The sequence below is a fragment of the Chiloscyllium punctatum genome, chromosome 30 (assembly GCF_047496795.1).
Source record: "Chiloscyllium punctatum isolate Juve2018m chromosome 30, sChiPun1.3, whole genome shotgun sequence".
In the NCBI taxonomy this organism is placed as follows: domain Eukaryota; kingdom Metazoa; phylum Chordata; class Chondrichthyes; order Orectolobiformes; family Hemiscylliidae; genus Chiloscyllium; species Chiloscyllium punctatum.
This window is the reverse complement of record NC_092768.1, coordinates 13,584,883-13,610,087: the sequence shown is the minus strand read 5'-3', so window position 1 is coordinate 13,610,087 and position 25,205 is coordinate 13,584,883. Positions and strand designations below refer to the sequence as shown.

General features: G+C 42.0%; 1 protein-coding gene across 1 annotated transcript in view; it reads left to right on the top strand.

The window, feature by feature from the left end:
* LOC140455091 (butyrophilin subfamily 1 member A1-like) overlaps positions 1-25,205 on the top strand; it is a 92,053-nt gene that overhangs the window by 28,660 nt on the left and 38,188 nt on the right. Inside the window, exons 6-8 of the mRNA XM_072549753.1 lie at positions 7,123-7,242; positions 8,707-8,767; positions 11,429-11,523. Of these exons, the coding sequence (XP_072405854.1) occupies positions 7,123-7,242; positions 8,707-8,767; positions 11,429-11,523 (276 nt within the window). The remainder of the gene's footprint in view (positions 1-7,122; positions 7,243-8,706; positions 8,768-11,428; positions 11,524-25,205) is intronic.

Here is a 25,205-nt window from a genome sequence, read left to right as displayed (position 1 = left end):
AGATACGAAGGTAAACTGGCCAAAAATATAAAGGAGGATAGTAAAGGCTTTTTTGTTAGGTATGTGAAAAGAAAAAAAATTGGGCCTTTGAAGACAGAAACAGCTGATTTTATTATGGGGAACAAAGAAATGGCAGAAGAGTTGAATTGGTACTTTAGATCTGTCTTCACTGGGGAAGACATGAGCAATCTCCAAGATGTAATAGTGGCTGAAGGACCTGAACTGAAGGGAATTTATATTAAGCAGGAAATAGTGTTGGAGAGACGGTTAGGTCTGAAGGCTGATAAGACCCCGGGACCTGATGGTCTGCATCCCAGTGTACTGAAGGAGGTGGCTCTAGAAATCGTGGATGCATTGGTGATTATTTTCCAATGTTCTATAGATTCAGGATCAGTTCCTGCAGATTGGAGGGTGGCTAATGTTGTCCCACTTTTTAAGAAAGGAGGGAGAGAGAAAACAGAGAATTATAGACCAATTAGTCTGACCTCAGTGGTGGGAAAAATGCTGGAGTCAATTACAAAGGATGAATTTACGACACATCTGGATAGCAGTAACAGGATAAGTCAGAGTCAGCATGGATTTATGAAGGGGAAATCATGCTTGACGAATCTTCGGAAATTTTTTGAGGATGTAACTCTGAAGATGGACAAGGGAGATCCAGTGGATGTAGTATACCTGTAGAAAGCCTTTGATAAAGTCCCACATAGGAGGTTAGTGAGCAAATTTCGGGCGCATGGTATTGGGGGCAAAGTACTGACATTGATTGAAAATTGTTTGGCTGACAGGAAACAAAGAGTAGTGATAAATGGCTCTCTTTCGGAATGGCAGGCGGTGACCAATGATGTGCTGCAGGGAGCAGTGCTGGGACCGCAGCCTTTTACAATGTACATTAATGAGATAGATGAAGGTATTAAAAGTAATATTAGCAAATTTGCTGATGACACAAAGCTGGGTGGCAGGGTGAAATGTGAGGAGGATGTTAGGAGAATACAGGGTGACCTGGACAGGCTAGGTGAACAGACAGATGCATTGCAGATGCAGTTTAATGTGGATAAATGTGTGGTTATCCACTTTGGTGGCAAGAAGGAAGGCAGATTACTACCTAAATGGAGTCAAGTTAGGTAAAGGGGCAGTACAATGAGATCTAGGTGTTTTTGTACATCAGTCAATGAAAGCAAGCATGCATGAACAGCAGGCAGTGAAGAAGGCTAATAGCATGCTGGCCTTCATAACAAGAGGAATTGAGTATAGAAGCAAAGAGGTCCTTCTACAGCTGTACAGGGTCCTGGTGAGACTGCACCTGGAATATTGTGCGCAGTTTTGGTCTCCAAATTTGAGGAAAGACTTTCTGGCTATTGAGGGAGTGCAGCGTAGGTTCACAAGGTCAATTCCTGGAATGGTGGGACTATTTTACGCTGAAAGATTGGATCAACTAGGCTTGTATACGCTTGAGTTTAGAAGGCTGAAAGGGGATCTGATTGAGATGTATAAGATTATTAAAGGATTGGACACTCTTGAGGCAGGAAGCATGTTTCCGCTGATGGGTGAGTCCTGAATCAGAGGACACAGTTTAAAAATAAGGGGTAGGCCATTTAGAACAGAGTTGAGGAGTAACTTCTTCACCCAGAGAGTGGTGGGTGTGTGGAATGCTCTGCCCCAGAGGGCTGTGGAGGCCAAGTCTCTGGATACTTTCAAGAAAGAGTTGGATAGAGCTCTTAAAGATAGTGGAATCAAGGGTTATGGGGATAAGGCAGGAACAGGATACTGATTAAGGATGATCAGCCATGATCATAATGAATGGTGTACTGGCTCGAAGGGCAGAATGGCCTACTCCTGCACCTATTGTCTATTGTCTATTGATAAATTCTGGTCAGACAGGGGACCAAATGGTTATTGGCCACAGATGGGAATGTGGAATTTGAAACACAAACAGATCAGACAGGATCATAGGGAATGGTGGAACAATCTCAAGGGGCCAAATGGCTGCTTTGTGTTCCTAATTCATGTTTATAATCCCTGTACCAACCATTCTTTTTCCTTTTGTCTTTCTGCTCTCATGCCATTATTCCATGTTTGAGAAATCTAGCCCGCAATTGCATTCCGAAGTGTTCTCAGATAAACTCATGAAGGTCACTGCTTCCTTCCCAGGTACAACCCAACTGCTCACATTCCCCTCTCTTCTCCTCATCAGGACTGAACCATATCTTCCTAGCCTGTTCAATCTGCCCCATTTCTGCCAGTTTACCAACTCCAACTGACTTCAAATCTCACTGTGACAGCTATGAAATTTAAATTGTATCAGTGAAATAAATCTGGAATTAAAGGCTGGTATCACTAATTGTGATGATGTTGGACACAAATTGTCATAAAAACCCACCTGGTTTACTAATATTTCTACTGTCCTTACTGGGTCTGGTTTCTACATGACTCTTGACAAACAGTAATATTCCTCCTTTTGTATCTCAGTTTGCTAGGGAGGGAAAGATTAAACTGGGACTTATACTCCCAGCTTTTAGAGCATACAACAGAGAACATGACAGTGTAGTACAGGCCCTTCAGCCCTTGATGTTGTGCCGACCTGTGAAACTGATCTGAAGCCCATCCTACCCACACTGTTCCATTATCATCCATATGTTTATCCAATGACCATTTAAATTCCCTTAAAGTTGGTGACTCTACTGTTATTGCAGGAAGGGCGTTCCATGCCCTTACTATTCTCTGAATAAAGAAACTACCTCAAACATCTGTTCTATATCTATTGCCTCTCAATTTAAAGCTGTATCCCCTCAAGCTTGCCATCACCGTCCGAGGAAAACATTTTCTGTGTCCACACTATCTAATCCTCTGATCATCTTGTATGTCTATATTAAGTCACCTTTCAACCTCTTTCTCTCTCATGTAAATAGCCTCATGTTCCTCAGCCCTTCCTCATAAGTCCTTCCCTCCATACCAGGCAACATCCTGGTAAGTCTCTTCTGCACCCTTTCCAATGTCTCCACATCTTTCCTATAATGCAGCCAACAGAATTGTATTCAATACTAATTATGGCCACACCAGAGTTTTGTACAGCTGAAACATAATCTCATAGCTCCGAAACTCAATCCCTCTACCAATAAAAGCTAACACACTATATGCCTTCTTAACAACCCGATTAACCTAGGTGGCAAATTGCAGGACCTGTGTACATGGACACTGAGTTGTCTCTGCTCATCCACACTACCAAGAATTTTACAATTAGCCCAGTACTCCGTATTCCTGTTACTCCTTCCAAAGTGAATCACCTCACACTTTTTCACATTAAACTTCATTTGCCACCTCTCAGCCCAGTTCTGTAGCTTATCTAAGTTGCTCTGTAACCTGCAACATCCTTTGGCACTGTCCACAATTCCACCGACCTTAGTGTCATCAGCAAATTTACTAACCCATCCTTCTACGTCTTCATCCAGGTCATTTATAAAAGTGACATATAGCACAGGCCCCAAAACAGACCCTTGTGGTACACCACTAGTAACTGAACTTCAGGAGGAACATTTCCCATCAACCACCACCCTCTGTCTTCTTTCAGCTAGCCAATTGCTGATCCAAACTGTTAAATCACCCTTCATCCCATGCCTCCATATTTTCTGCAATAGCCTACCGTGGTGAAGTTTTTCAACACTTTACTAAAATCTATATACACCTCATCAACCACTTTACCCTCATCTACCTGTTTGGTCACTTTCTCAAAGAAATCAATAAGATTGGTGAGGCACGAGCTACCTTTCACGTAACCATGTTGACTCTCCCTAATCAAATTATTCCTTTCTAGATGATTATAAACTCTGTCTCTTATAATGCTTTCCAACATTTTACTGACAACTGAAGTAAGGCTCACTGGTCTATAATTACCAGGGTTGTCACTATTCCTCTTCTTGAACAAAGGGACAATGTTTGCTGTCCTCCAGTCTTCTGGCACTATTCCAGTAGACAGTGATGACACAAAGATCTAAGCCAAAGGTTCTGAAATCTCCTCCCTAGCTTCCCAGAGAATTGTAGGATAAATCCCATCTGCCCCAGGTGACTTAGCTGTTTTGACACTTTCCATAATTGCTAACACCCATCATTGTGAACCACAATCCCATCCGGTCTAACAGCCTGAAGCTCAGTAGTCTCCTTGACAGCATTGTCATTTTCCAGTGTGAATACTGTTTAAAAATATTCATTTAACGCCTCTTTTATCTCCTCGGACTCCACACACAACTTCCCTCTACTGTCCTTGACTGACCCTTAATCGTACTCTCGTCATTCTTTTATTTCTGACATACCAATAGAAATCCTTAGTGTTTTCCTTGATCCAATCTGCCAAAGACTTCTCATATCCCCTCCTAACTCTTCTAAGCTCTCTCTTCATGTCCTTCCTGGCTAACTTGCAACTCTCAAGCACCCTAACTGAGCCTTGACATTTCATCTTTGTATAAGCCAACTTCTTCCTCTTGACAAGAGATTCAACTTCTTTTGTAAACCACGGTTCCCTCACTCAACCACTTCATCCCTGCCTGACAGGTATATACTGATCAAGCAAATGCAGTAGCTGTTCCTTGAACAAGCTCCACAATTCCATCCATCCTCCTGCAGTTTCTGTTCCCATCCTATGCATCCTAAATCTTGCCTAATCGCATCATAATTGCCTTTTCCCCAGGTATAGCTCTTGCTCTTTGGTATCTACCTATCCCTTTCCATCACTAAAGTAAATGTAACCAAGTTGTGATCACTATCACCAAAGTGTGATACCTTCAAATCTAACAGCTGGCCAGTACCAAATCCAATGTGGCCTCACCTCTTGTTGGCCTATCCACATACTGTGTCAGGAAACCTTCCAGCACACATTTGACAAAAACTGACCAATCTAAAGTACTTGAACTATAGTGTTTCCAGTCAATATTTGGAAAGTTAAAGTCCCTCATAACAACTACCCTGTTACTTTCATTTTTATCCAGAATTATCTTTGCAATCCTTTCCTCTACATCTCTGGAACCTTTTGGAGGCCTATAGAAAACTCCCAACAGGGTGACCTCTCCTTTCCTGTTTCTAACCTCAGCCCATACTACCTCAGTAGACGAGTTCTCATCAAACGTCCTTTCTGCCACCTTACTGTCCCTGACTAACAATGTCACATCTCCCTCTCTTTTACCCTCTTTCCTGTTCTCACTGAAACATCTAAACCCTGGAACCGGCAACAGCATTCCTATCCCTGCTCTATCCATGTATCTGAAATGGCCACAACATTGAAGGGACCAACTCATGCTGCAAGTTCACCCACCTTATCCCGGATGCTCCTGGCGTTGAAGTAGACACGCTTCAAATCACCTTTCTGCTTGCCAGTACACACTTGCAACCCTGAAACCTTATTTGTGATCTCACTACTCTCATCCCCCCGTACGCTGGAGCTACAATTTAGGTCCCCATTCCCCTGCTGAATTAGTTGAAATCCTCCCGAAGAGCATTAACAAATTTCCACCCAAGGATATTGGTACCCCTCTGGTTCAGGTGTAGATCATTCTGTTCGTATTCCAGAATGAGCCCCAATTATCCAGTTATCTGAATCCCTCCCTGCAGCACTATCCATGGAGCCATGTGTTTAACACCCCCTCCCTGTTGATGCCTTGCTACCATGTGGCATGGGTAATAAACCAGAGATAACAACTCTTTGTTCTAGCTCTAATCTTCTACCTAAACTCCCTGAATTTCTGCCTTCCATCCTCAACCCTTTTCCTAACTATGTTTTTGGTACTTATGTTGACCACAACTTTGGGTTGCTCTGCCACCTCCTTAAGGATCCCGAAAATATGACCCAAGACATCATGAACCCAGGCACGTGGCAGTCAATACACCAACAGAATCTCCTATCTGTCCCCCTAACTATGACGTCCCCATTACTAAGACCTCTGCTCCTCTTCCTCCCCCCCCCCCCCCGCCCCCCACTTCCCTTCTGAGCAACAGGGATGGACTCTATGTCAGAGACCTGTACCCCATGGCTTACCCTGGTAAGTCCACCCACCCCCCCTCCCAACAGTATCCAAAATGGTACACTTGTTATTGAAGGGAACGGCCATAGGAGATCCCTGCACTGTCTGCCAGTTCCCTTTCTGTCCCCTGACTGTAACCCATCTGCCTTTTCCCTCTACTACAGGTGTGACTACCTCCCTGTAGCTCCTCTCAATTACCCCCTCAACTTCTCAAATGATCCGAAGTTCACCCAGCTCCAGCTCCAATTCCTTAACGTGGTTTTCGAGGAGCTGGAGTTGGGTGCACTTACTGCAGATCCAGTCAGCAGGGACACTAGTGGTGATTCTCACCTCCCACATTCTACAGGAGGAGCATTCAGCTGCCCTAACCTCCATTCCCACTGTTTTAAAATCCCAAAGAGCCTATTGAAAAATAAAACTAGTAACCTTACTAATCCGATGCACAGAAACCTTTTGTTTGGTTAGAGGTGGAGGATTTGTGGGGGACACTACTTAGGTAGTGTTTTTGGTGAAGCAGCTGCCCAAATATATTCACTTACTCAGCAGTCCTGTGTCCACTCCTGCTCAGTATGCCCTCCACCTATGCACAAGGTGAGTCTTTAAACAATTAATTTACCTTCCTGGCAGCCCCTTGGTCCTCACTCCCACTTAGTTGCAAAACCCACTCAGACAGTGGCCTGAGGCTGTAATCAAACCCAGACTCCTGGTGCTGTGAGGCAACAGTGCTAACCACTGAGTCACTGCACCACCCTGTATGAAATGTCCTGTACTTGAAGATAAGGAATTTCCAGATTTTACATAGCTAACAGTTAAAGAATTAAAAAGATTTAATTATGTATGACACAATAAACAATATAGATTTTTAAGATTCTGTTTGTGGTTGTTGCACAGATTGAGCAGCGACAAGTGTTCTGTGATTAAAATTGTACACTATGTCTCACTGAAGCTTCCTTCCTCCCAGCCATCCTCTGTCTGGCAGCTCCTGTACACACACAATACTTACTCTGGAGTCACACATTCCAACATTAAAATGGGGGCACTCTGATAAGAGAGTTGGAAAATATTGGTATGTGTGGCAGATAATTTCATTGTATAATTCAATGTGTTTACTTCACAGGTGATATCTTCCCTTCTGCTCCTGTCTGGCCAGTGCCATTGCTTGTGACCATTTGTCTTCTACTTGCAGCCATTTCTGCTTTGATTTGTTGGAATGTGAAACAACATCAACGTGTAAAAGGTATGTTCTCAGTGTAACAGTGATGAGGAACAATGTAGTTACAGGCCTGGAATGCTCCTGAGGGTTCTTCTTATCTCCTGCTCTAATCTTGGGAAGTCTGGAGGAACCTTTGGAAAACAGGTTGAAACTTGTTTCAGTGGGGTATCTGCCAGTCTTTCAATAAAGTTTAGTTCCAGATAAGAAGAACCCTGTGGAATTTCAGGATGACAGGGCTATACTAGAAAAGAGATGAGTGTGTCGCAGGTAAGTAGGACAGTGAAGAAAGCATTTGGTATGCTTGCCTTTATTGGTCAGAGCATTGATTATCGAATTTGGGAAGCCATGTTGCAGCTGCACAGGATATTAGTTAGGCCACTACTGTGTGCAGTTCTGGTCTCCCTGTTATAAGAAAGATGTTGTGAAACTTGAAAGGGTTCAGAAACAATTTACAAAGATGTTGCCAGGGTTGAAGGGTTTGAACAAAGCAGAGAGGCTGAATAAACTGGGACTATAATTCCCTGGAGCATTGAAGGCTATGGGGTGACCTTATAGAGATTTATAAAATCATGAGGGGCATGGATAGGCTAAATAGACAAGATATTTTTCCCATGGAAAGGGAGTCAAAAACTAGAGGGCATCGGTTTAAGTGAGAGGGGGAAAATTTTAAAAGGTCTTAAGGGGCATTTCATTTCATGTAGAGGGTGGTGCCTGTATGGAATGAACCACCAGAGGAAGTGGTGGAGGTGGGTACAATTACAACATTTAAAAGAATTCTGGATCGGTATATGAATAGGAAGGGTTTGGAGGGATATGGGCCAAGTGCTGGCAAATGAGACGGGGTTTTTTCAGATATCTGGCTGGCGTGGACGAGTTGGACCAAAGGGTTTGTTTCCATGCTATGAGTGCAGGAGGGTATTTTGATGAGATTGGGAGGAATGGTCTTGTGGATAGATAGGAAAACGCTTGACAAAGAAGTTGTTGAGGTGATCATGGGGAGGGAGCCTCCAAGAGCAGATATCAGAAGAAGGAATTTCCACTTCTCCCCTCATTCATGCAAGCCATTCATCCAAGGTCTGCTGGATCCATAGCCCTGACCTCCAACTACTGATATCGATTAAGGTGAGGGTATTAGGCTGCCATTGCTCTTGTCCACATTTAGTGAAATTGAGGACAGGACAAAGGAAGGGCAACAGAAAGGCCAACTGGGTAATATTGCAACAAAACACCCTTTCCCAACAATACCTCCACCTGTAAACTTGCTGATACATTTCAATATTACTTATTTCGGCTGGTGTTGGAGTTGGGGTGGGCGAACCTCGAAGGAAAAACATAAAGGATTACTTGCAACTCCCAATTGTCTATGGAACAGAAAACTCTTCTAAATTTTCAGAATTTGTGATAAGTCATTCATGTTTCGAGCCCACTGACAAATTCTGAAGAAGGGTCAAAACGTGACTCAAAATTAACTGTGCTTTCACTCCACAGACGCTGCCAGACCTACTGAATATCACCAGCAGTTTGTGTTATGCGTGACTGCTATTTCACTGTTGGCCACTTAAATCTCTTCCAAAACTAGAATTGTAAATGAGATCAAATAAACAGTTGAAATGTACCAGTTTGCATTTTCATTTGACCTGTAGATACATTCAGTATCAATTCACATTATTGGTAGTTACATTTCAATTTAACACTTTGATAGCAGTAATTATGCCCAAATCTTTCACTTGTCAATCATGAAAGCTAAACTTGAGCACTAGTCCACAATAATACAACCTACTGTAAAGGAAAATTTATTAATTTTGCTGTTGCTTCATACTTATTCTGGTCTCCTTCCTATCGGAAGGATGTTGTGAAACTTGAAAGGTTTCAGAAAAGATTTACAAGGAGGTTGCCAGGGTTAGAGGATTTGAGCTACAGGGAGAGGCTGAATAGGCTGGGGCTGTTTTCCCTGGAGCATCAGAGGCTAGGGGTGACCTTATGGAGGTTTATAAAAGCATGAGTGGCATGGATAGGATAAATAGACAAAGTCTTTTCTTTGGGGTGGAGTAGTCCAGAACTAGATGGCATAGGTTTAGGGTGAGAGGGTAAAGATATGAAAGAGACCTAAGGCACAACTTTTTCACTCAAAGGGTGTTACGTGAATGGAATGAGCTGTCAGAAGAAGTGGTGGAGGCTAGTACAAAGGCAACATTTAAAATGCAGTTAGATGGGGATATGATTTGGGAAGGTTTGGAGCGATATGGGCCAAGTGCTGGCAAAAGACACTAGAGTCGGTTAGGATATCTGGTCAGCATGGATGGGTTGGACCAAAGGGTTTGTTTCCATGCTGTACATCTCTATGACTATATGACTCAGCAATTTTGTGATTCCCTCCCGGATATCTGTTATTCTATTTGTAAACACCCTCGATAAGATTCCAGTCTGTAACTCACTCTGGGGTATTTGTTATTCTGTATATAAACTGTCCTAAACTCATTGATTTGATTCCACTTCCTCTCATGTTAAGCTCATGTTCCCAAAAAAATCATGTTGCAATGTAATAATATCCAGTTAGAAACCTGCCCTCCCTCAGGGACAAAACCTCCCTGGGTCTGGAAGTGTGGACTGGGCAGAGAATGGGGATTTTCGTCTGTCACTGAGTTAGTTTGGAAATCTGGGCTGCACATGGACATTTTCCCACATTATATTTAGTTTCTATGTGTGGGTGTGTGTGATGGAGAGAGTTTAAACTGAGTATAACTCTGCATCTCTGATTAGGGATTCCCTGTCCTTCAGATATTCTATGACTTTCACTTTCTATGACTGCAACATCATAGAAAGTGTGAATATCTGCCTGTTTCTCTCCCATCTTTCAGAACACATGGAAACCTTCACGTACAGCAGTTGAATCCTGTCTGGCTCAGCTCATTGTTGAGTTGGTCCATGGTGGGTACTTTCTCCTCTGCTTTCTCTCCTCTCGTATCCCATTGGTCTGTCGATAAATCACCCAATCCCCTCAATTTGACTGCAGTCTGCAGCTCACTCCTGGGTATCTGTTATTCTACACATAATCATCCCGAATTCCCTTGATAAAATTCCAATCTGTAACTGACTTCCAATTTTAAGGAACTCTGTACATCAGCCACCTCAATCCTTTGATTAGATTCCAGTTTGTATCACACTCCTGGGTATCTATTAGTCTGTATATTAACCATCCAATCCAAACCCTGTTAAAATTGCCCAAAGTGTTCAGGGATGTGTAGGTGAGATACATTAGTCAGGGGTAAATGTGGTGAAATATTGGGTTATTCTTCTGAGAGTCAGTATGGTCTTGTTGGGCTGAAGAGCTTGTTCCCCCACTGTCAGGATTACATGAATCACCCGGAATCCCCTCGATTAGATTCCAATGTGTAACTCACTTTCATGTATGTGTGACTCGCATGTTTCAAAAACACCCAAAACCTTCAATTCTATTCCACTTGATGGAGTTTAATTTAGATAAACGCAAGGTGCTGCATTTTGGGAAAGCACATTTTAGCACGACATATACACTTAATGGTAAGGTCCGAGGGAGAGTTGCTGAACAAAGAGACTTGGAAGTGCAGGTTCATAGCTCCTTGAAAGTAGAATGGCAGGTGGATAAGATAATGAAGGCAGGGTTTGGTATGCTTTGCTTTATTGGTCAGAGTTTTAAGCATAGGCATTGAGAGGTCATGTTGCGGCTGGACAGGACATTGGTTAGGCCATTGTTGGAATATTGGATGTAACTCTGGTCTCCTTCCTAACGGAAGGATGTTGTGAAACTTGAAAGGGTTCAGAAAAGATTTACAAGGAGGTTGCCAGGGTTAGAGGATGGTGGAGGCTAGTACAATTGCAACATTTAAAATGCAGTTAGATGGGTATATGAATGGGAAGGTTTGGAGGGATATGGGCCAAGTGCTGGCAAAACACACTAGAATAGATTAGGATATCTGGTCGGCATGGACGGGTTGGACCAAAGCGTCTGTTTGCATGCTGTACATCCCTATGGCTGTCTCTAATATTAAAATCCATTGGATTTTGAAAGCTAATCTTGCGCTCCACACATAACTTGCTATCAGTAATGTGCTAGCATAAAGTACCCTGTACATAGTTTCTGAATAGAGTAAAGAATAGGGAAATAGAATGAACATTTCATAATTCTCACTTATTCATAATATTTAATTATTAATCCTTTCTATCTCTGAAGCTCCCAAAATTCCCAACAAATAGCTCATCATTTTGCTGCTTATTTCCTTATTGATTTCAATGTTGATCACACCTGCTCCATGGATCTGACTCTTTGTATGTGGAATTTGTCCACAGTCTTTCCCTATTGATATTGATCTGGATAATTTACATATCTCACCTACCATTTCCAAGTACTCTATAACATTTACTGAAATATCCTGGAAATGACTTGTCTGTTGTGTCCATCGGGGAGATAGTGACACAAAGGCAATGTCTCGGGCTGGTTACTTGAGAGGCCCAAGTCAATAGTCTTAGGCAATGGGTTCAAATGTCCCCATGGCAACTGGTAGAATTTAAATTTGTTTAAAAAATGGAATTTACTGAAAGTATGTCTCATTATTGAAGATCACAAACTATCACTACATGCTTTAAAAACCCATCTGGTTCATAAAAGAACAGAAAGAAAATGTTAGTGTCGGGGGGGTGGGGTGTGTTGAAGAAGAGAAAAACAAAATGTTCCACTTTAAGATGCTGAGAAATTATGAAACTTTATTGTCAAGAGGTTTCAGCTGATTTTGTACACAAATATCAGAAAGTTAACATGACATAGAACCAACAAGTAAGAGGACAAATGATACATTGCCAGTTATTGCAAGGAGATTGTCTTAAGAACCTGAGGAAGCCTTGCGGTGAATCCCTCTAGATCAGATATTACCTCTCACTGAAGATATTGAAACATAGTCACATGTCATTATATGGACACACTCATTCTGTTACATAAACACATGCACTTGCATTCATCCACTCAACCTTCGTACACCAATTTCAATCACACACACAAACAATAAATGTCACAAAGTTCTGACACACAAACACATTGTCACACCTACAAGCACACTCTGACATGCACTCACATATTCTCACACAAACATACACACAGCCACACAAATATGAGCTCACTTTAAAATATTCTTCTGTGAATCCATATTAGAGAAGAATCCCATCTCTCTTCTTACTCAAACACACACACACATAATTCCATACTCACCCACACACACTGATAGCCACACGCTCACACAAACACAAGCACTCCCTCTCACACACACTGACACATAAATCTATGGAATGCATCATTCCATTGAGGATTTTTTTTTATTGCTGATGCATTTTAAAAATAATTTCAACAGCACACGACTTGAAGTGTGGCATTGGCTAAATTCCTTTTATTGGGATAAAACAAGCCCAAATCCAAGTTAAAACTCTGAGACAATTTCTGAACAAGGCCTTACACTTGCAATAGCATTAGCTGACTGACATGTCACCTTTTGTGTATTTCTATCACTCTGCCTGTTTTAAGTTTGGCAAGTTAGATAGACCCCACTGGAAACATTTAATTATCTTGGCACAGGAACTTTAAACAGATTCCAGAATTTGCATCATAGTGAATTGACACTTGCATCTCCTTTCAAACAAATTCTCCATATTCTGGCTCTGCAAAGCAAACTAACTTTTCATTAATGCAGGAATATATGAATAAAAATGCCTTTTGACACATTTGCCCTTCTCCTGTGCTGATAGAATTCAAGAGTTAATCTGATGACTTCTCTGTCACATTTGTGGGTATGTTCACTGAGCTGGGAAGTTGATTTGCAGAGGTTTTGTCCCCTCGCTAGGTGACCCCTTCAGTGCTTTGGACCCTCCTGTGAAGCACTGCTGTACTGTGTCTTCTGGAATTTATTTGGTTCCATTCCTGCTGGTTCTGATTGCTGGTTCCGATTGTTCGTTGTAGTGGCAGGTATATTAGGTCAAGGTCTATGTTGATAGAGTCCGTGGATGAGTGCTTTACTTCGAGAAATTCTCTGGCTGTCCTCTGTTTAGCTTGTCCTCTGATTATTGTATTGTCCCAGTCAAATTTGTGGTCCTTGTCATCTGTGTGTATGGCTCCTAGGGACAGCTGGTCATGGCGTTCAGTGGCTAGTTGGTGTGCGTGAGTGCCGATTGCTAGTTGTCTGCCTGTTTGTCCCATGTGGATACTAATGGACAACACATGGCAGCACTCCTGATCTACAAAAGGAAGAAAAAGAACATCTCCACAGAGTCTTCGCTCATAACAGGTATCCCCGCAACTTCATCCGCATATACCTGACAAACAATATGACGAGGATATGCCATGGCCTAACTCACTAACCACACCACTTTATGTAAAAATGTCTCGAACTGACAGCCAGACTCCTCTGATTACTCGAATTCATATCATCCCATAAACCAACAGCCACACTCGGACAACAACTCACCAAAACAAAAGATCCTATACCCATAAAGGAGACAGAGATTTCACGGAGGCAGGAATGGTTTCTGGATGTTCCAGCTTTTAGATCTTTTAAAAAGAACATGACAGGGGAGTAGCATTGTTAATTACAGAGTGCATCACAGCTGCAGAAAAGGAGCTTATTGAGGAGGGTTTGCCGACTGAGTCAGTAACAGGAAAGAAGCAGTCTTGGTTGTTTTCAACAGACCCCCAATAGCAGCAGAGAGATGGAAAACCAGATTAGACAGCAGATCTTAGAAAGGTGCGGATGTAACAGAGTTGTTGTTGTGGGTGACTTCAATCTCCCCAATATTGATTGGAACCTCCTGAGTGCAGATAGTCTGGATGGAGCTATTTTTGTCTGGAGTGTCCAGGAAGGATTCCTGACTCAATATGTAGATAGGCCAAATAGGGGGAAAGTGATATTGGAATTGGTGCTAGGCAATAAGCCAGGCCAGGTGTCAGATCTCTTGGTGGGAAAGCATTTCAGTGACAGTGACCACAATTGCTTCACTTTTACCAAAGCCATGGAGAAGGATAGGAACAGATGGTATAGGAAGATATTTAACTGGGGGAGGGAAAATTATACTGCTATTAGACAGGAGCTAGGACTATAAAGTGGGAGCAATTGTTCTACAGGAGATACACAACAGAAATGTGGATACTGTTTAAGGAGCACTGGATGACTTTGTCCCACTGAGACAGGCAAGGAAGGGTAAGCTGAAGGAGCCTTAGATAACAAGAGAAGAGGAGCTTCTCGTCAAGAGGAAGAAGGAAGCTTAGTTAAGGTTGAGGAAGCAAGGATCTGCCACAGCTCTAGCAAATTACTAGGTAGCTAGGAAAGAACTCAACAATGGACTGAGGAGAGCTAGGAGGGGGCATGACAAAGTATTGGTGGGAAATATTAGGAAAAACCCAAAGACATTTACACCTATGTGAGGAATAAGAGAATGATCAGAGAGAGGGTAGGGCTGATCAGGGATAATGGAGGGAACTTGTGCCTGGAGTCTGAAGAGGCAATGGAGGCCCTAAATGAGTTTTTTGCTTCAGTATTCACTAAAGAGAGGGACTTTCTTGATAGTGAGGACACTGTAGACCAGGTTAATAGGCTTAAACAAATTGATATTAAGGAAGTGAATGTGCTGGAAATTCCAGGAAGCATCAAAATAGATAAGTCTCCAGCGCCTGGCCAGATATATCCAAGGTGACAATGGGAAGTGAGGAATGTGATTGCTGCAACTCTGACAATGATTTTTGCATCCTCACTCTATGGAGTAGTACCGGATGACTGGAGGGAAGTGAATGTTGTTCCTCTGTTCAAGAAAGAGAATAGGGAGATCCCTGGGAATAACAGACCAGTCAGTCTTATGCCTGTGGTACGTAAGGTACTGGAAAGGATTATGAGAGATATGACTATTTGGAAAAACATAATTTGCTTAATGATAGTCAGCATGGCTTTGTGATGGGCAGGTCATGCTTCACAAGCCTTATTGAGTTTTTTGAGAATGTGACAATACAAGTTGACAAAGGTCAAGCAGTGGATGTGATGTACAGTAGCGCCTCGACTTATGAACTTAATCTGTTCCGGGACCCGGTTCGCGAACCGAAAAGTTCGCGAACTGAATCAATTTTTCCCATTGTCAGAGAGCGTAAGAATGCTTGGACGTAGCAACGAACGCTGTTCACAGCGCACGCGTCAAAGAAGAACTGAATGAGATCACGCGGGGCCCGAGAGCTTTTGCGTTCAACAAGCGCGTAGCAAAGCAGAACAATGAAACCACGTGGTCACACATGGGCATTTTGCGTTCGTACCTTCATTCGTACCTTGAATTTCATACGTACGTTGAAGCAAAATTTTACGTACAATCCTGTTCGTAAACCGATTTGTTCATGAACAGGGTCGTTCGTATGTTGAGGCGCTACAGTATATGGATTTCAGTCAGGCATTTGATAAGATTCCCCATGCTAGATCATACAGAAAGTTCGGAATTATGGGATACAGGGAAATGTGACTGTCTGGATACAGAATTGGCTGGCCGAAAGAAGACAGCAAGTGGTAGTGGATGGAAAGTATTCTGCCCGGAGGTCAGTGACCAGTGGTGTCCCATAGAGATCTGGTTTTGGGCCTCTACTCTTAGTAGTTCTTTTTATACATGACTTGGATAGAGAAGTGGAATGGTGGGTTTAAAGTTTGCCATTGACACAAAGATATATAGTGTTGTAGGGCTGTTGCAGGCTACAACAAGACATTGACAGGATACAGAGCTGGGCTGAGAAGTGGCAGGTGGCATTCAAGCTGGATAAACATGAAGTGATTCATTTCGGAAATTCAAATTTGAATGTTGAATACAGAGTTAAGACAGAATTGTTGGCCATGTGAAGGAACAGCGGGATCTTGGGCTCCAAGTACATAGATCCCTCAAAGTTACCTCCCACGTTGATAAGTTTGTCATGAAGGGGGATTTCATTAACAGAGGATTGCGTTTAAGAGCTGCGAGATTTTGCTGCAGCTCTAATAAAACCCTGATTAGACCACACTTGGAATATTGTGTCCACTTCTGGTCACTTCATAAAAGAAAGGATGTAGATGCTTCAGAGAGGGTGCAGAAGAAATTTACCAGGATGCTGCTTGGATTGGAGGGCTTGTCTTATGAAGGGAGCTTGAGTAGGCTAGGGCATTTCACATTGGAGAGAAAAAGGAAGAGAGTTGACTTGATAGAGGTGTACAAGGTAATAAGAGGCATAGATAGATAGCCAGAGACTTTTCCCCAGGGCAGAAATGGCTGTCACAAGGGGTCATAATTTTAAGTTGAGTGGACGAAGGTATGGGGAGATGCCAGAGATAGATTCTTTCTGCAGAGAGTGATGGGTGCATGGAATGCACTGCCAGCGGTGGTAGTACTGTCAGAGACATGAGGGACATTTAAGTAACTGCTGGGCAAGGGTATGAGTGGCAGTAAATGGAGGGGTGTGCAGGTTAGGTTGATCTTAACGCTAAGCCCAACATTGTAGGCAAAAGGGCCTGTATTGTGCTGTACTGTTCTATGTTCTATTATATCCAAGACAAACCTAATTTACAAGATTCCATGCAAAGACTGCACGAAACACTATACAGTATTGGACAAATAGGCAGACATCTAGCAATCAGCATCCATGTACACCAACTAGCCACTGAACCCCACGACCAGCTGTCCCTAGTAGCCACACACACACACGACAAGAACTACAAATTTGACTGGGACAGTAAGAGAATTTCTAGACGCGTGGCATTAATCCATGGACTCCGTTAACAAACACAGCGACCTCTACCCAATATACCAGCCACTACAATGACCAACCGGAACTGGCAACTGGAAGCAGCAGGAACGGAACCAAAAAAATTCAAGAAGACACAGTACAACAGTGCTTTACAGGAGGCTCCAAAACACTGAAGATGTCACTTAGAGAGGGAATGAAACATCTGCAAATGAACTTCCCAGCTCAGCGAATGTACCCACAACTAACACAACCAACTCCCGAGCTATAAATCTTTATGCAAACCTTGGAGGCTTCTCTGTTCCTGCACCCAGTGTAGCATTGTATCTTGTTCCTCCTCAGTCTAATATCTGAAAAGCTTCAGTACACATCTGGCTGTATTTCATCTGCAGGAGGCTGAGAGTAGATAACGTACAAAGTGTGAGATGTGTTTTAGCTTGCAAAGTTGGAATGAAAGATTCAGAAGGTGTCAGTCATTCAGTCATTTTTGGTTTGTTCATGGCAACCATTTCTTGTTAGCACAGTACTAACACTGAATTTCTAAACAGACAAAGGCAAGAAAGAGTGGCAAACTGGGAGTCCATGTGTATTTGAGTGCAGTGTAGATTCGCCAGAGTGATGAAGGGAGTAAAATGACGCAAACTCAGGGTAGTATTCCTGAAATTTAGGAGAATCTGTAATGATGGAAGCTTTCAAGAGAATAATGGACATTGTTGAGATAAATACAGAGAAAGGCTTCTTGCTGCTTCTGGATCTACGACTAGGATCATTGCCTTAAAATCTGACAATAGTCTGAACCCTTTCAGAATTTTGATGATCTTGTTATTGTGTTTATATATATAAATTTATAATAATTATATAGAGATATAATTATAATATAGATATTAATATAACAGCTTTATAATAAATAATAAGTATAGTTACAAATCTCATGTATCAAATACTCCCAAGACAGAGAGATCTCTCAATGATATTACAGTCGTATATTTGAAGGACAGGGGTAATCTGAGCAGAGATACAGAATTGGACTCAGTCGAGATTGTCTCCAACACTCACCCACCACACACATGCATGTACGGACATACACACACAAATACACCATACACACACCCCCAACACACACACCCACCACATACACAGTTACTAACATACACATACAAAGACACAATCCTGAATTGTCGACTGTGTGGCACGTGACTCCAAAATTACTGATGTAGTTGACAGCAAAGCACGTTACTTCAGAGAGCTCTTTAATCAGATGGGAAAATGGACCGAGGAGTGGTAGATTGAGTTTAATCGAGATAAATGGGAGGTGCTACATTCTGGTAAGGCAAATCAGGGCAGGGCTTACACACTTAATAGTTGGTTTCAAGATGGCACTAACTCCGAGCAACTCCTTGCAGGCTCCCTATGGTAGATCTAACACTAACATTTCTTATAACCGTTCCACACTTTTAAACTTAAATTCTAAGTATCTTGTCTCGTTCATGTTCCATGCAGTGTAACCTGTATGCCTTACTCTGTCCCTGTTTTTTTAGACCCTATGATCTGGATATAGTTACTTACAATGATCTGCCTGTGCTACTAGCTTTTCACTGTACTTCGGTACATGTGACAATAAATCAAATCAAATCAAGCCAATCACAGCCCTGTTGCTAAAGAAAAATAGCTTGGGGTACAGATTCATAATTTCTTGAAAGTGATGGGGCAGGGAGACAAGCTAATGAAGAAGGCATTTTGTACGCTTACCATTATGGGTCAGTGAGTTGATTATAGGAGTTGGAAGGTCATGTTGTGGCTGTTCAGGTCTTTGGCCAGGCCACTTTTGGAATACTGAATTCAATTTGGGTCTCCTTGCTATAAGAAAGATGTTGTGGAGCTTGAAAGGATTCAGAAAACATTTACAAAGATGTTGCCAGCACTGGAGACTTTGAGCTGTAGGAACAGGCTGAACAGGCTGGGGCTATTTTCCCTGGAGTATTAGTGGCTGAGTGGGGGGGGGGGTGACCTTATAGAAGTTTATAAAATCATGAGGTATATGGATAGAGTAAATAGTCAAGGTCTTTTCCCCAGGCTAAGAGAGTCTAAAACTAGAGGGCATAGCTTTGAAATGAGAGGGGAAAGATTTAAAAAGGACCTTAGGGGCAACGTTTTCACAGAGGGTGGTGCGTGTATGGAACGATCTTCCTGAGGAAGTGGTGGCGTTGGTACAATTATTACATTTAAAAGGCATTGGATGGGTATATGAATAGAAAGGGTTTAGAAATGTATGGACAAAATGCTGGCAAATGGGACTAGATAAATTTAGGATTCCTGGTTGGCATGGATCAGTTGGATTGAAGGGTCTTTTTCTGTGCTGTACATCTCTACAAAAACTGGAAATCAGAAGCAAAAACAGAAATTGCTGGAAAAAGTCAGCAAGTCTGGTAGTTACTTTGGAGAGTAAGCAGCGTTAATTTCTCTGGTTCAGTAATCCTTCTTCAGAACTGATGGCAGCTATGAAAATGTTAGTATTTATACAGAGAATTGGGGTGGGGTGGGGGTGAGTGCAGAAGCAGAAGTAAACAATAGATGGAGATAGAACCAAAAGAGGGAGAAAAACAATTGGACAGACAAAGGTGTAGATAAAGGTGAGCCTGGAGAATGAATTGATACTAATGGGGACTATTACTAGCTAACAGTGGGTTGTGCATGATAGCAGTCCATGTGATGACAAGGCTTGGTGTGAGGGGAAAGCGTCGAGAAGGTGCTCAAGCCCTAAAATTATTGAAACGCTATATTGAGTGCAGAAGGCTGTAGCATTCCTGAGCAGGAAATGAGGTGCTGTTTTTTCCACCTTGCACTAAGCTTCACTGGGCACTGCATCAAACCTGAGACAGAGATGTTGGCCAATATCTTTTCAGGCATGAAATCTGCCCTGCTAACCTGGTCTGGCTTACACATGATCCCAACCCCACAGTAATGCGCTTGATTCAGACCAGTCCTCTCCATTCTGTTCAAGGGGCAATTTGAGATTCGCAGCAATTTCCCTTAGAGAGAGGTAAAGATATTTTCTAAATATCTTTCCTCATTTTATTCTCATCTGTTACTCTCACTTGTAGTTTGTTGTGCCTCCCTTGCCCCTTTACCTTTCTCATATTTCCTTAAAACTTGTTAACTGTCTCTTCGTCCATTTCTGATAAAATGGGATCGACCGTTTTCTCCCTCCACAGTTGCCATCTGACTCGCTGATGTTTCCAGCATCTTTTCCAGAATTATTTTTATTTCAGATATCCAGTATCTACAATATTTTGAGATTGATTAATGAAGTCATGGTTCCTAATACTCAAAGTTAATGTTTATCTTGTATTTTTACAGATCTAAGACTTTGGAAATTTATCATAGAAAATGGTAAGAGCTCAGCACGGAAATATTCACGAATTACAAAGTATATTTGTTTTGGAGTAATTACAAGTTTAATGAATTAAATTTGATTAGACACATTGGATTAAAGCACAGCTGTATGCACAAAGCCTGAATAAACTGATCTCATTAAAAATTTTAGAGTACATTTCTCTGTAAGAGGATAATGGTTAACATTTGACTTGAATATTTTGGCAAAATTTTCCAAGACCTTGTACTGCCTCAGGGGCCATAAGACTATAGGAATTTGGAACAAGTGTAGGCCATTCAGCCCCTTTAGTCTGCTCCACTTTTCAACAGGATCATGGCTAATCCCACATTCGTCACACTCACTTTCTGCCCTCTCATTGTACCCCTTGATTCCCCAACGATCTAATTCAACCTTAGATACATACAAGGCTTCTGAAACTGCAAATAGAAAATTGTGGGTGATTCCAGTTCAACTTCAAAAACCCACCTTGCTACAATTCTCACTCTTGTATTTCCCAGATAATTAGTTCACTCCGATCTCTCATAACAAAGAACAATTCAGCCCTTGAGCCTGCTCCACCATTGAATACAATCATGGCTGATCTCAGCTCCACTTTGCATAGCCCTTCAGCCTGTTACAAATTAAAAATCTATCTATCTCCTTAATTTTACTCAACATCGGGCAGTATGGTGGCTCAGTAGTTAGCATTGCTGCCTCACAGCACCAGGGTCACAGGTTCGATTCCAGTCTCGGGCAATTGTCTGTGTGGAGTTTGCACATTCTCCCCGTGTCTGCGTGGGTTTTCTCCGGGTGCTCCGGTTTCCTCCCACACTCCAAAGATGTGCAGGTTAGGTGAATTGGCCATGCTAAATTGCCCACAGTGTTAGGTGCATTAGTCAGAGGGAAATGGGTCTGAGTGGGTTACTCTTCGGAGGGTTGGTGTGGACTGGTTGGGCCGAAGGGCCTGTTTCCACACTGTAGGGAATCTAATCTAATCATGGCGTGCTCGTTCAGGTAGAAAATTCACAAAATACATTCCTCTGAGAGAACTACTTTCTCCTCATCTCTCTTTTAAACATTCTACCCCTTATCCTAAAACTATTACATCTCACTCCAGATTGTCCAAGAAGATGAAACATCCTCTCTCCATCAACTTTGTCAATCCCGTTTATATGCCTCAATTTGGTGTCTTCTCATTCTTCTAAATTGTTGAGGCTATAGGCCTGAACTGTTCATTGTCTCTTTGTAAGGCAAACTCCTAATCTCTAGATTCAACCTAGTGAACTCTGACTTCCACTGGTGATATAATTTGTGCCAAATGTGGAGACTTCATGTTCTCCACCCTCTGGGAACTGAAAGAAATTTGACCAAAATTATTTCAGTTGAAGCCATGATATCCAGCAGAGGATGGAGACTTGCATCCATTAATCTAGTTGGAGATCACATTCAGATTTAAAAGAGGAATAACCCACTGTACCACCACCTGTTAACAGGCATGCGGATCTTATAAGAGACTAGCATAGACTTTAATTATGATGTGTTTTGATTAAAACTTCCTTACAGCTATACTCTATAGCTGTCTCAAAATAATTTTTAATGACATCATGGAGTCATATAGCACAGAAACAGATCCTTCAGTCCAATTTGTCTATGCTGATCAAGTTTCCCAAATTAAACTAGTCCCACTTACCTGCTTTTTGCCCACATCCCTCTAAACGTTTCCTATTTGTGTGCCCATTCAAATGTCTTTTAAAAATTGTAACTCCCAGCATCTAGCACTTCCTCTGGCTGTTCATATCACATACAAACTGCCATCTGTGAGAAAAAACTTGCATCTCAGGTCCCTTTTTAAGTATTTCTCCTCTCATCTTAAAAATGTGCCCCCTAGTTTTGAATGGCCCCACCCGAAGGAAAAGACTTTTGCTCAATGTTTAGTGAGGTACAGATGCTGGTTATATTTATGCAGCCTCTTTATGCTGCACTTTCCAAAACATTTAGATTGTGAGAGGCAGTTTAAACATGTAAATATGCTCCAAAGAGTCATGAGACAAATGATCAGCTAATCTATTTTTAAGGGTAAAAACTAAAAGAACTACAGATGCTGTAAATCAAAAAAAAAATCAAAAATTGCTGGAAAAACTCAGCAGGTCCGGCAGCATCTGTGGAGAGAAATCAGAGTTAAAGTTTAAGGTCGAGTGACACTACCTCAGTTCTTGACTTGAAACGTTAACTCTGATTTCTCTTCAAACATGCAGCCAGACCTGTTGAGCTTATCCAGAAATCTCTGTTTCTAATTTTAATGGTTATTTGACAGATAAATAGTTTTTGGTCAGAATCAAGAAAACTTCCCTGCTGCACTTCAAATAATACCATACAATTCATCATGTTCACTTGAATAGCTTGATGGAACCTTGGCATAACATCTCATTTGAAAACTGGTGCATCATCCACTATAGAAATTATTTTATTTTGCAGACTCCTCTTTAGATTTTCTTGAGGGTTACTCTTTAATTTTCAGGGTATTTTTTCATTTTCCAAAGAACGTGTGGGTGTATTTCCACAGAATCGCTACAATGTGGAAACAGGCCCTTCGGCACAGTGGGTCCACACTGACCTTCTGAAGACTGTTCCACTTATGCTCACCTTTCTACCCTATCCCTATAATCCTGCATTTCCCATGGCTAATGCACCTAACCGATATATCCCTCAACACTGAGTAATTTAGCATGGCCAATCCACTTAACCAGCACATATTTTTAACTGTGGGAGGAAACCAGAGCACCTGGAAGAAATCCATGCAGCCATAGGGAGGACTTGCAAAATACACACAGACAGTCACCTGAGGTGGAATAAAACCCAGGTCCCTGATTTGATGAGGTAGCTGTGCTAACCACTGAGACACTGTGCCACCCATGAACTAATTCTCATACTAATCTTTTAGGTGACTCCCACAGAAGCAGTATTAGAAGAAATCCTATGTATCATCATTCAGACCCTAAGATATAAGAGCAGGATTAGGCCATTCAGAGTATCGAGTTGGATCTCCCATTCAACTATGGTTGCAATATTTCTCAATCCCGTTCTCCTTCATTCCCCTGTGACATTTGATCCCCTTACTAGTCAAGAAATTATCTATTACTGTCTTAAATACACTCAATTTCTTCTCAACTCAGTTCTGACCTGTTGTCCCTTTATGCTGAGGCTGTACCCTTGGGACCTTATCTCTCTTACTAGCGGAAACATCTTCTCCACATCCACTCTGCCCAGGTCTGTCAGTAATCTGTAAATTTCTATTAGATCCCCCATCATCATTCTAAACTCTTCAACCACTCCTCATATGACAAGTCCTTCATTCCCTGGATAATTATTGAAAACTTCCTCTGGATACCCCTCAACACCAGTACATCCTTCCTTGGGGGCTAGTCTTGGTCAAATGGCCAAGATGTGGGGCCCAAAGCTGCTCACAATCTTCCAAATGCAGTCTGACCAAACATTATACATCCACAGTTGTACATCCCTGGTCTTGCCTTCCAACTCCCTTGAAATGAATGCTAACATTGTGTTTGCCTTCCTAACTGTCAATTGAACCTGCATGTCACCCATAACAGAATCCTGAACAAGGAAGGCATTTGGCATGCTTGCCTTCATTGGTCAGAATATTGAATATAGCAGTTGGGACATCATGTTGTGACTGTACATTGGTGAGGCCACTTTTAAAATACAGTGTACAACTTTGGTTGCCCATCTACAGGAAGTATGTCATTAAACTTGAAAGGGTGTAAAAAAGATTTTCAGGGATGTTTCTAGGTTTGGAGAGTTTGAATTATAGGGAGAGGCTGAATAGGCTTTTTATTTTACCCCTGGAGCATCGAGGACTGTGGGATAACCTTACAGAGGTTTATTAAATCACGAGGGGCATGGATAGGGTACATAGCCAAGGCCTTTTTCCTTGGTTGGGGGAGTCCAAAATTAGAGGGCATAGGTTTAAGATTAGAGGGATTAGTTTAAGATTTAAAAGGGACCAAAGGGGCAACTTTTTCACGCAGAGGATGGTGCATGTATGGAACAAGCTGCCGAAGGAAGTGGAGGAGGCTGGTACAATTACAACATTAAAAAGGCATCTGGATGGATATCTGAATAGGCAGAGTTTAGAGGGAAATGGGCCAAGTGCTGGCAAACAGGACTTGGTCAGATTGGGATATCTGTTTGGTTTGGATGGGTTTGACTGAAGAGCCTGTGCAGTACAACTTTCCGACAAGTCTCAAGTCCATTTGTGTTTCAGATTTCCAAAGCTTTTCCCCATTTAGAAGGTAGTCTATGTGTTTATTCTTCCTACCAAAGTACATAACCTCACACTTTCCCACATTCCATCTGCCACTTCTTTGCCCACTCTTCTAGCCTGTCCAAGTCCTTCTGCAGCCTTCCCATTCCTCAACGTGACCTGTCCCTCCACTTGTCTTTGACTCATCTGCAAACTTTGCAACAATGCCCTCATTTCCCTCAGCCAGATCATTAATAGTTGTGATCCCAATACTGAACCCTGCAGAACTCCACTAGTCACCTGTTGCTATCTTGTAAAAGACCCCTTTATCCCCACTCTCTGCCACTTTCCAGTTAACTACAGGTTTCCCCGCAATCTGAGAGCAGAGTGTTTCTATGAAACCTTTTGTAAGCCGAAATGGCATAAAGTGAATAAGCAATTACCTTTTTTCTAAAAGCGAAAATCCTCTTTGAATTTGTTTCGGTTAGCGAAGACAGATACTAATGTAGGTCTTTCATAAAAGCAAAATGGCGTAAAGTGAACTTTTGAAAAGCAGAGAATGCCTGTAATCCTGTATTGATGCTAGTACCTCGTCTGTA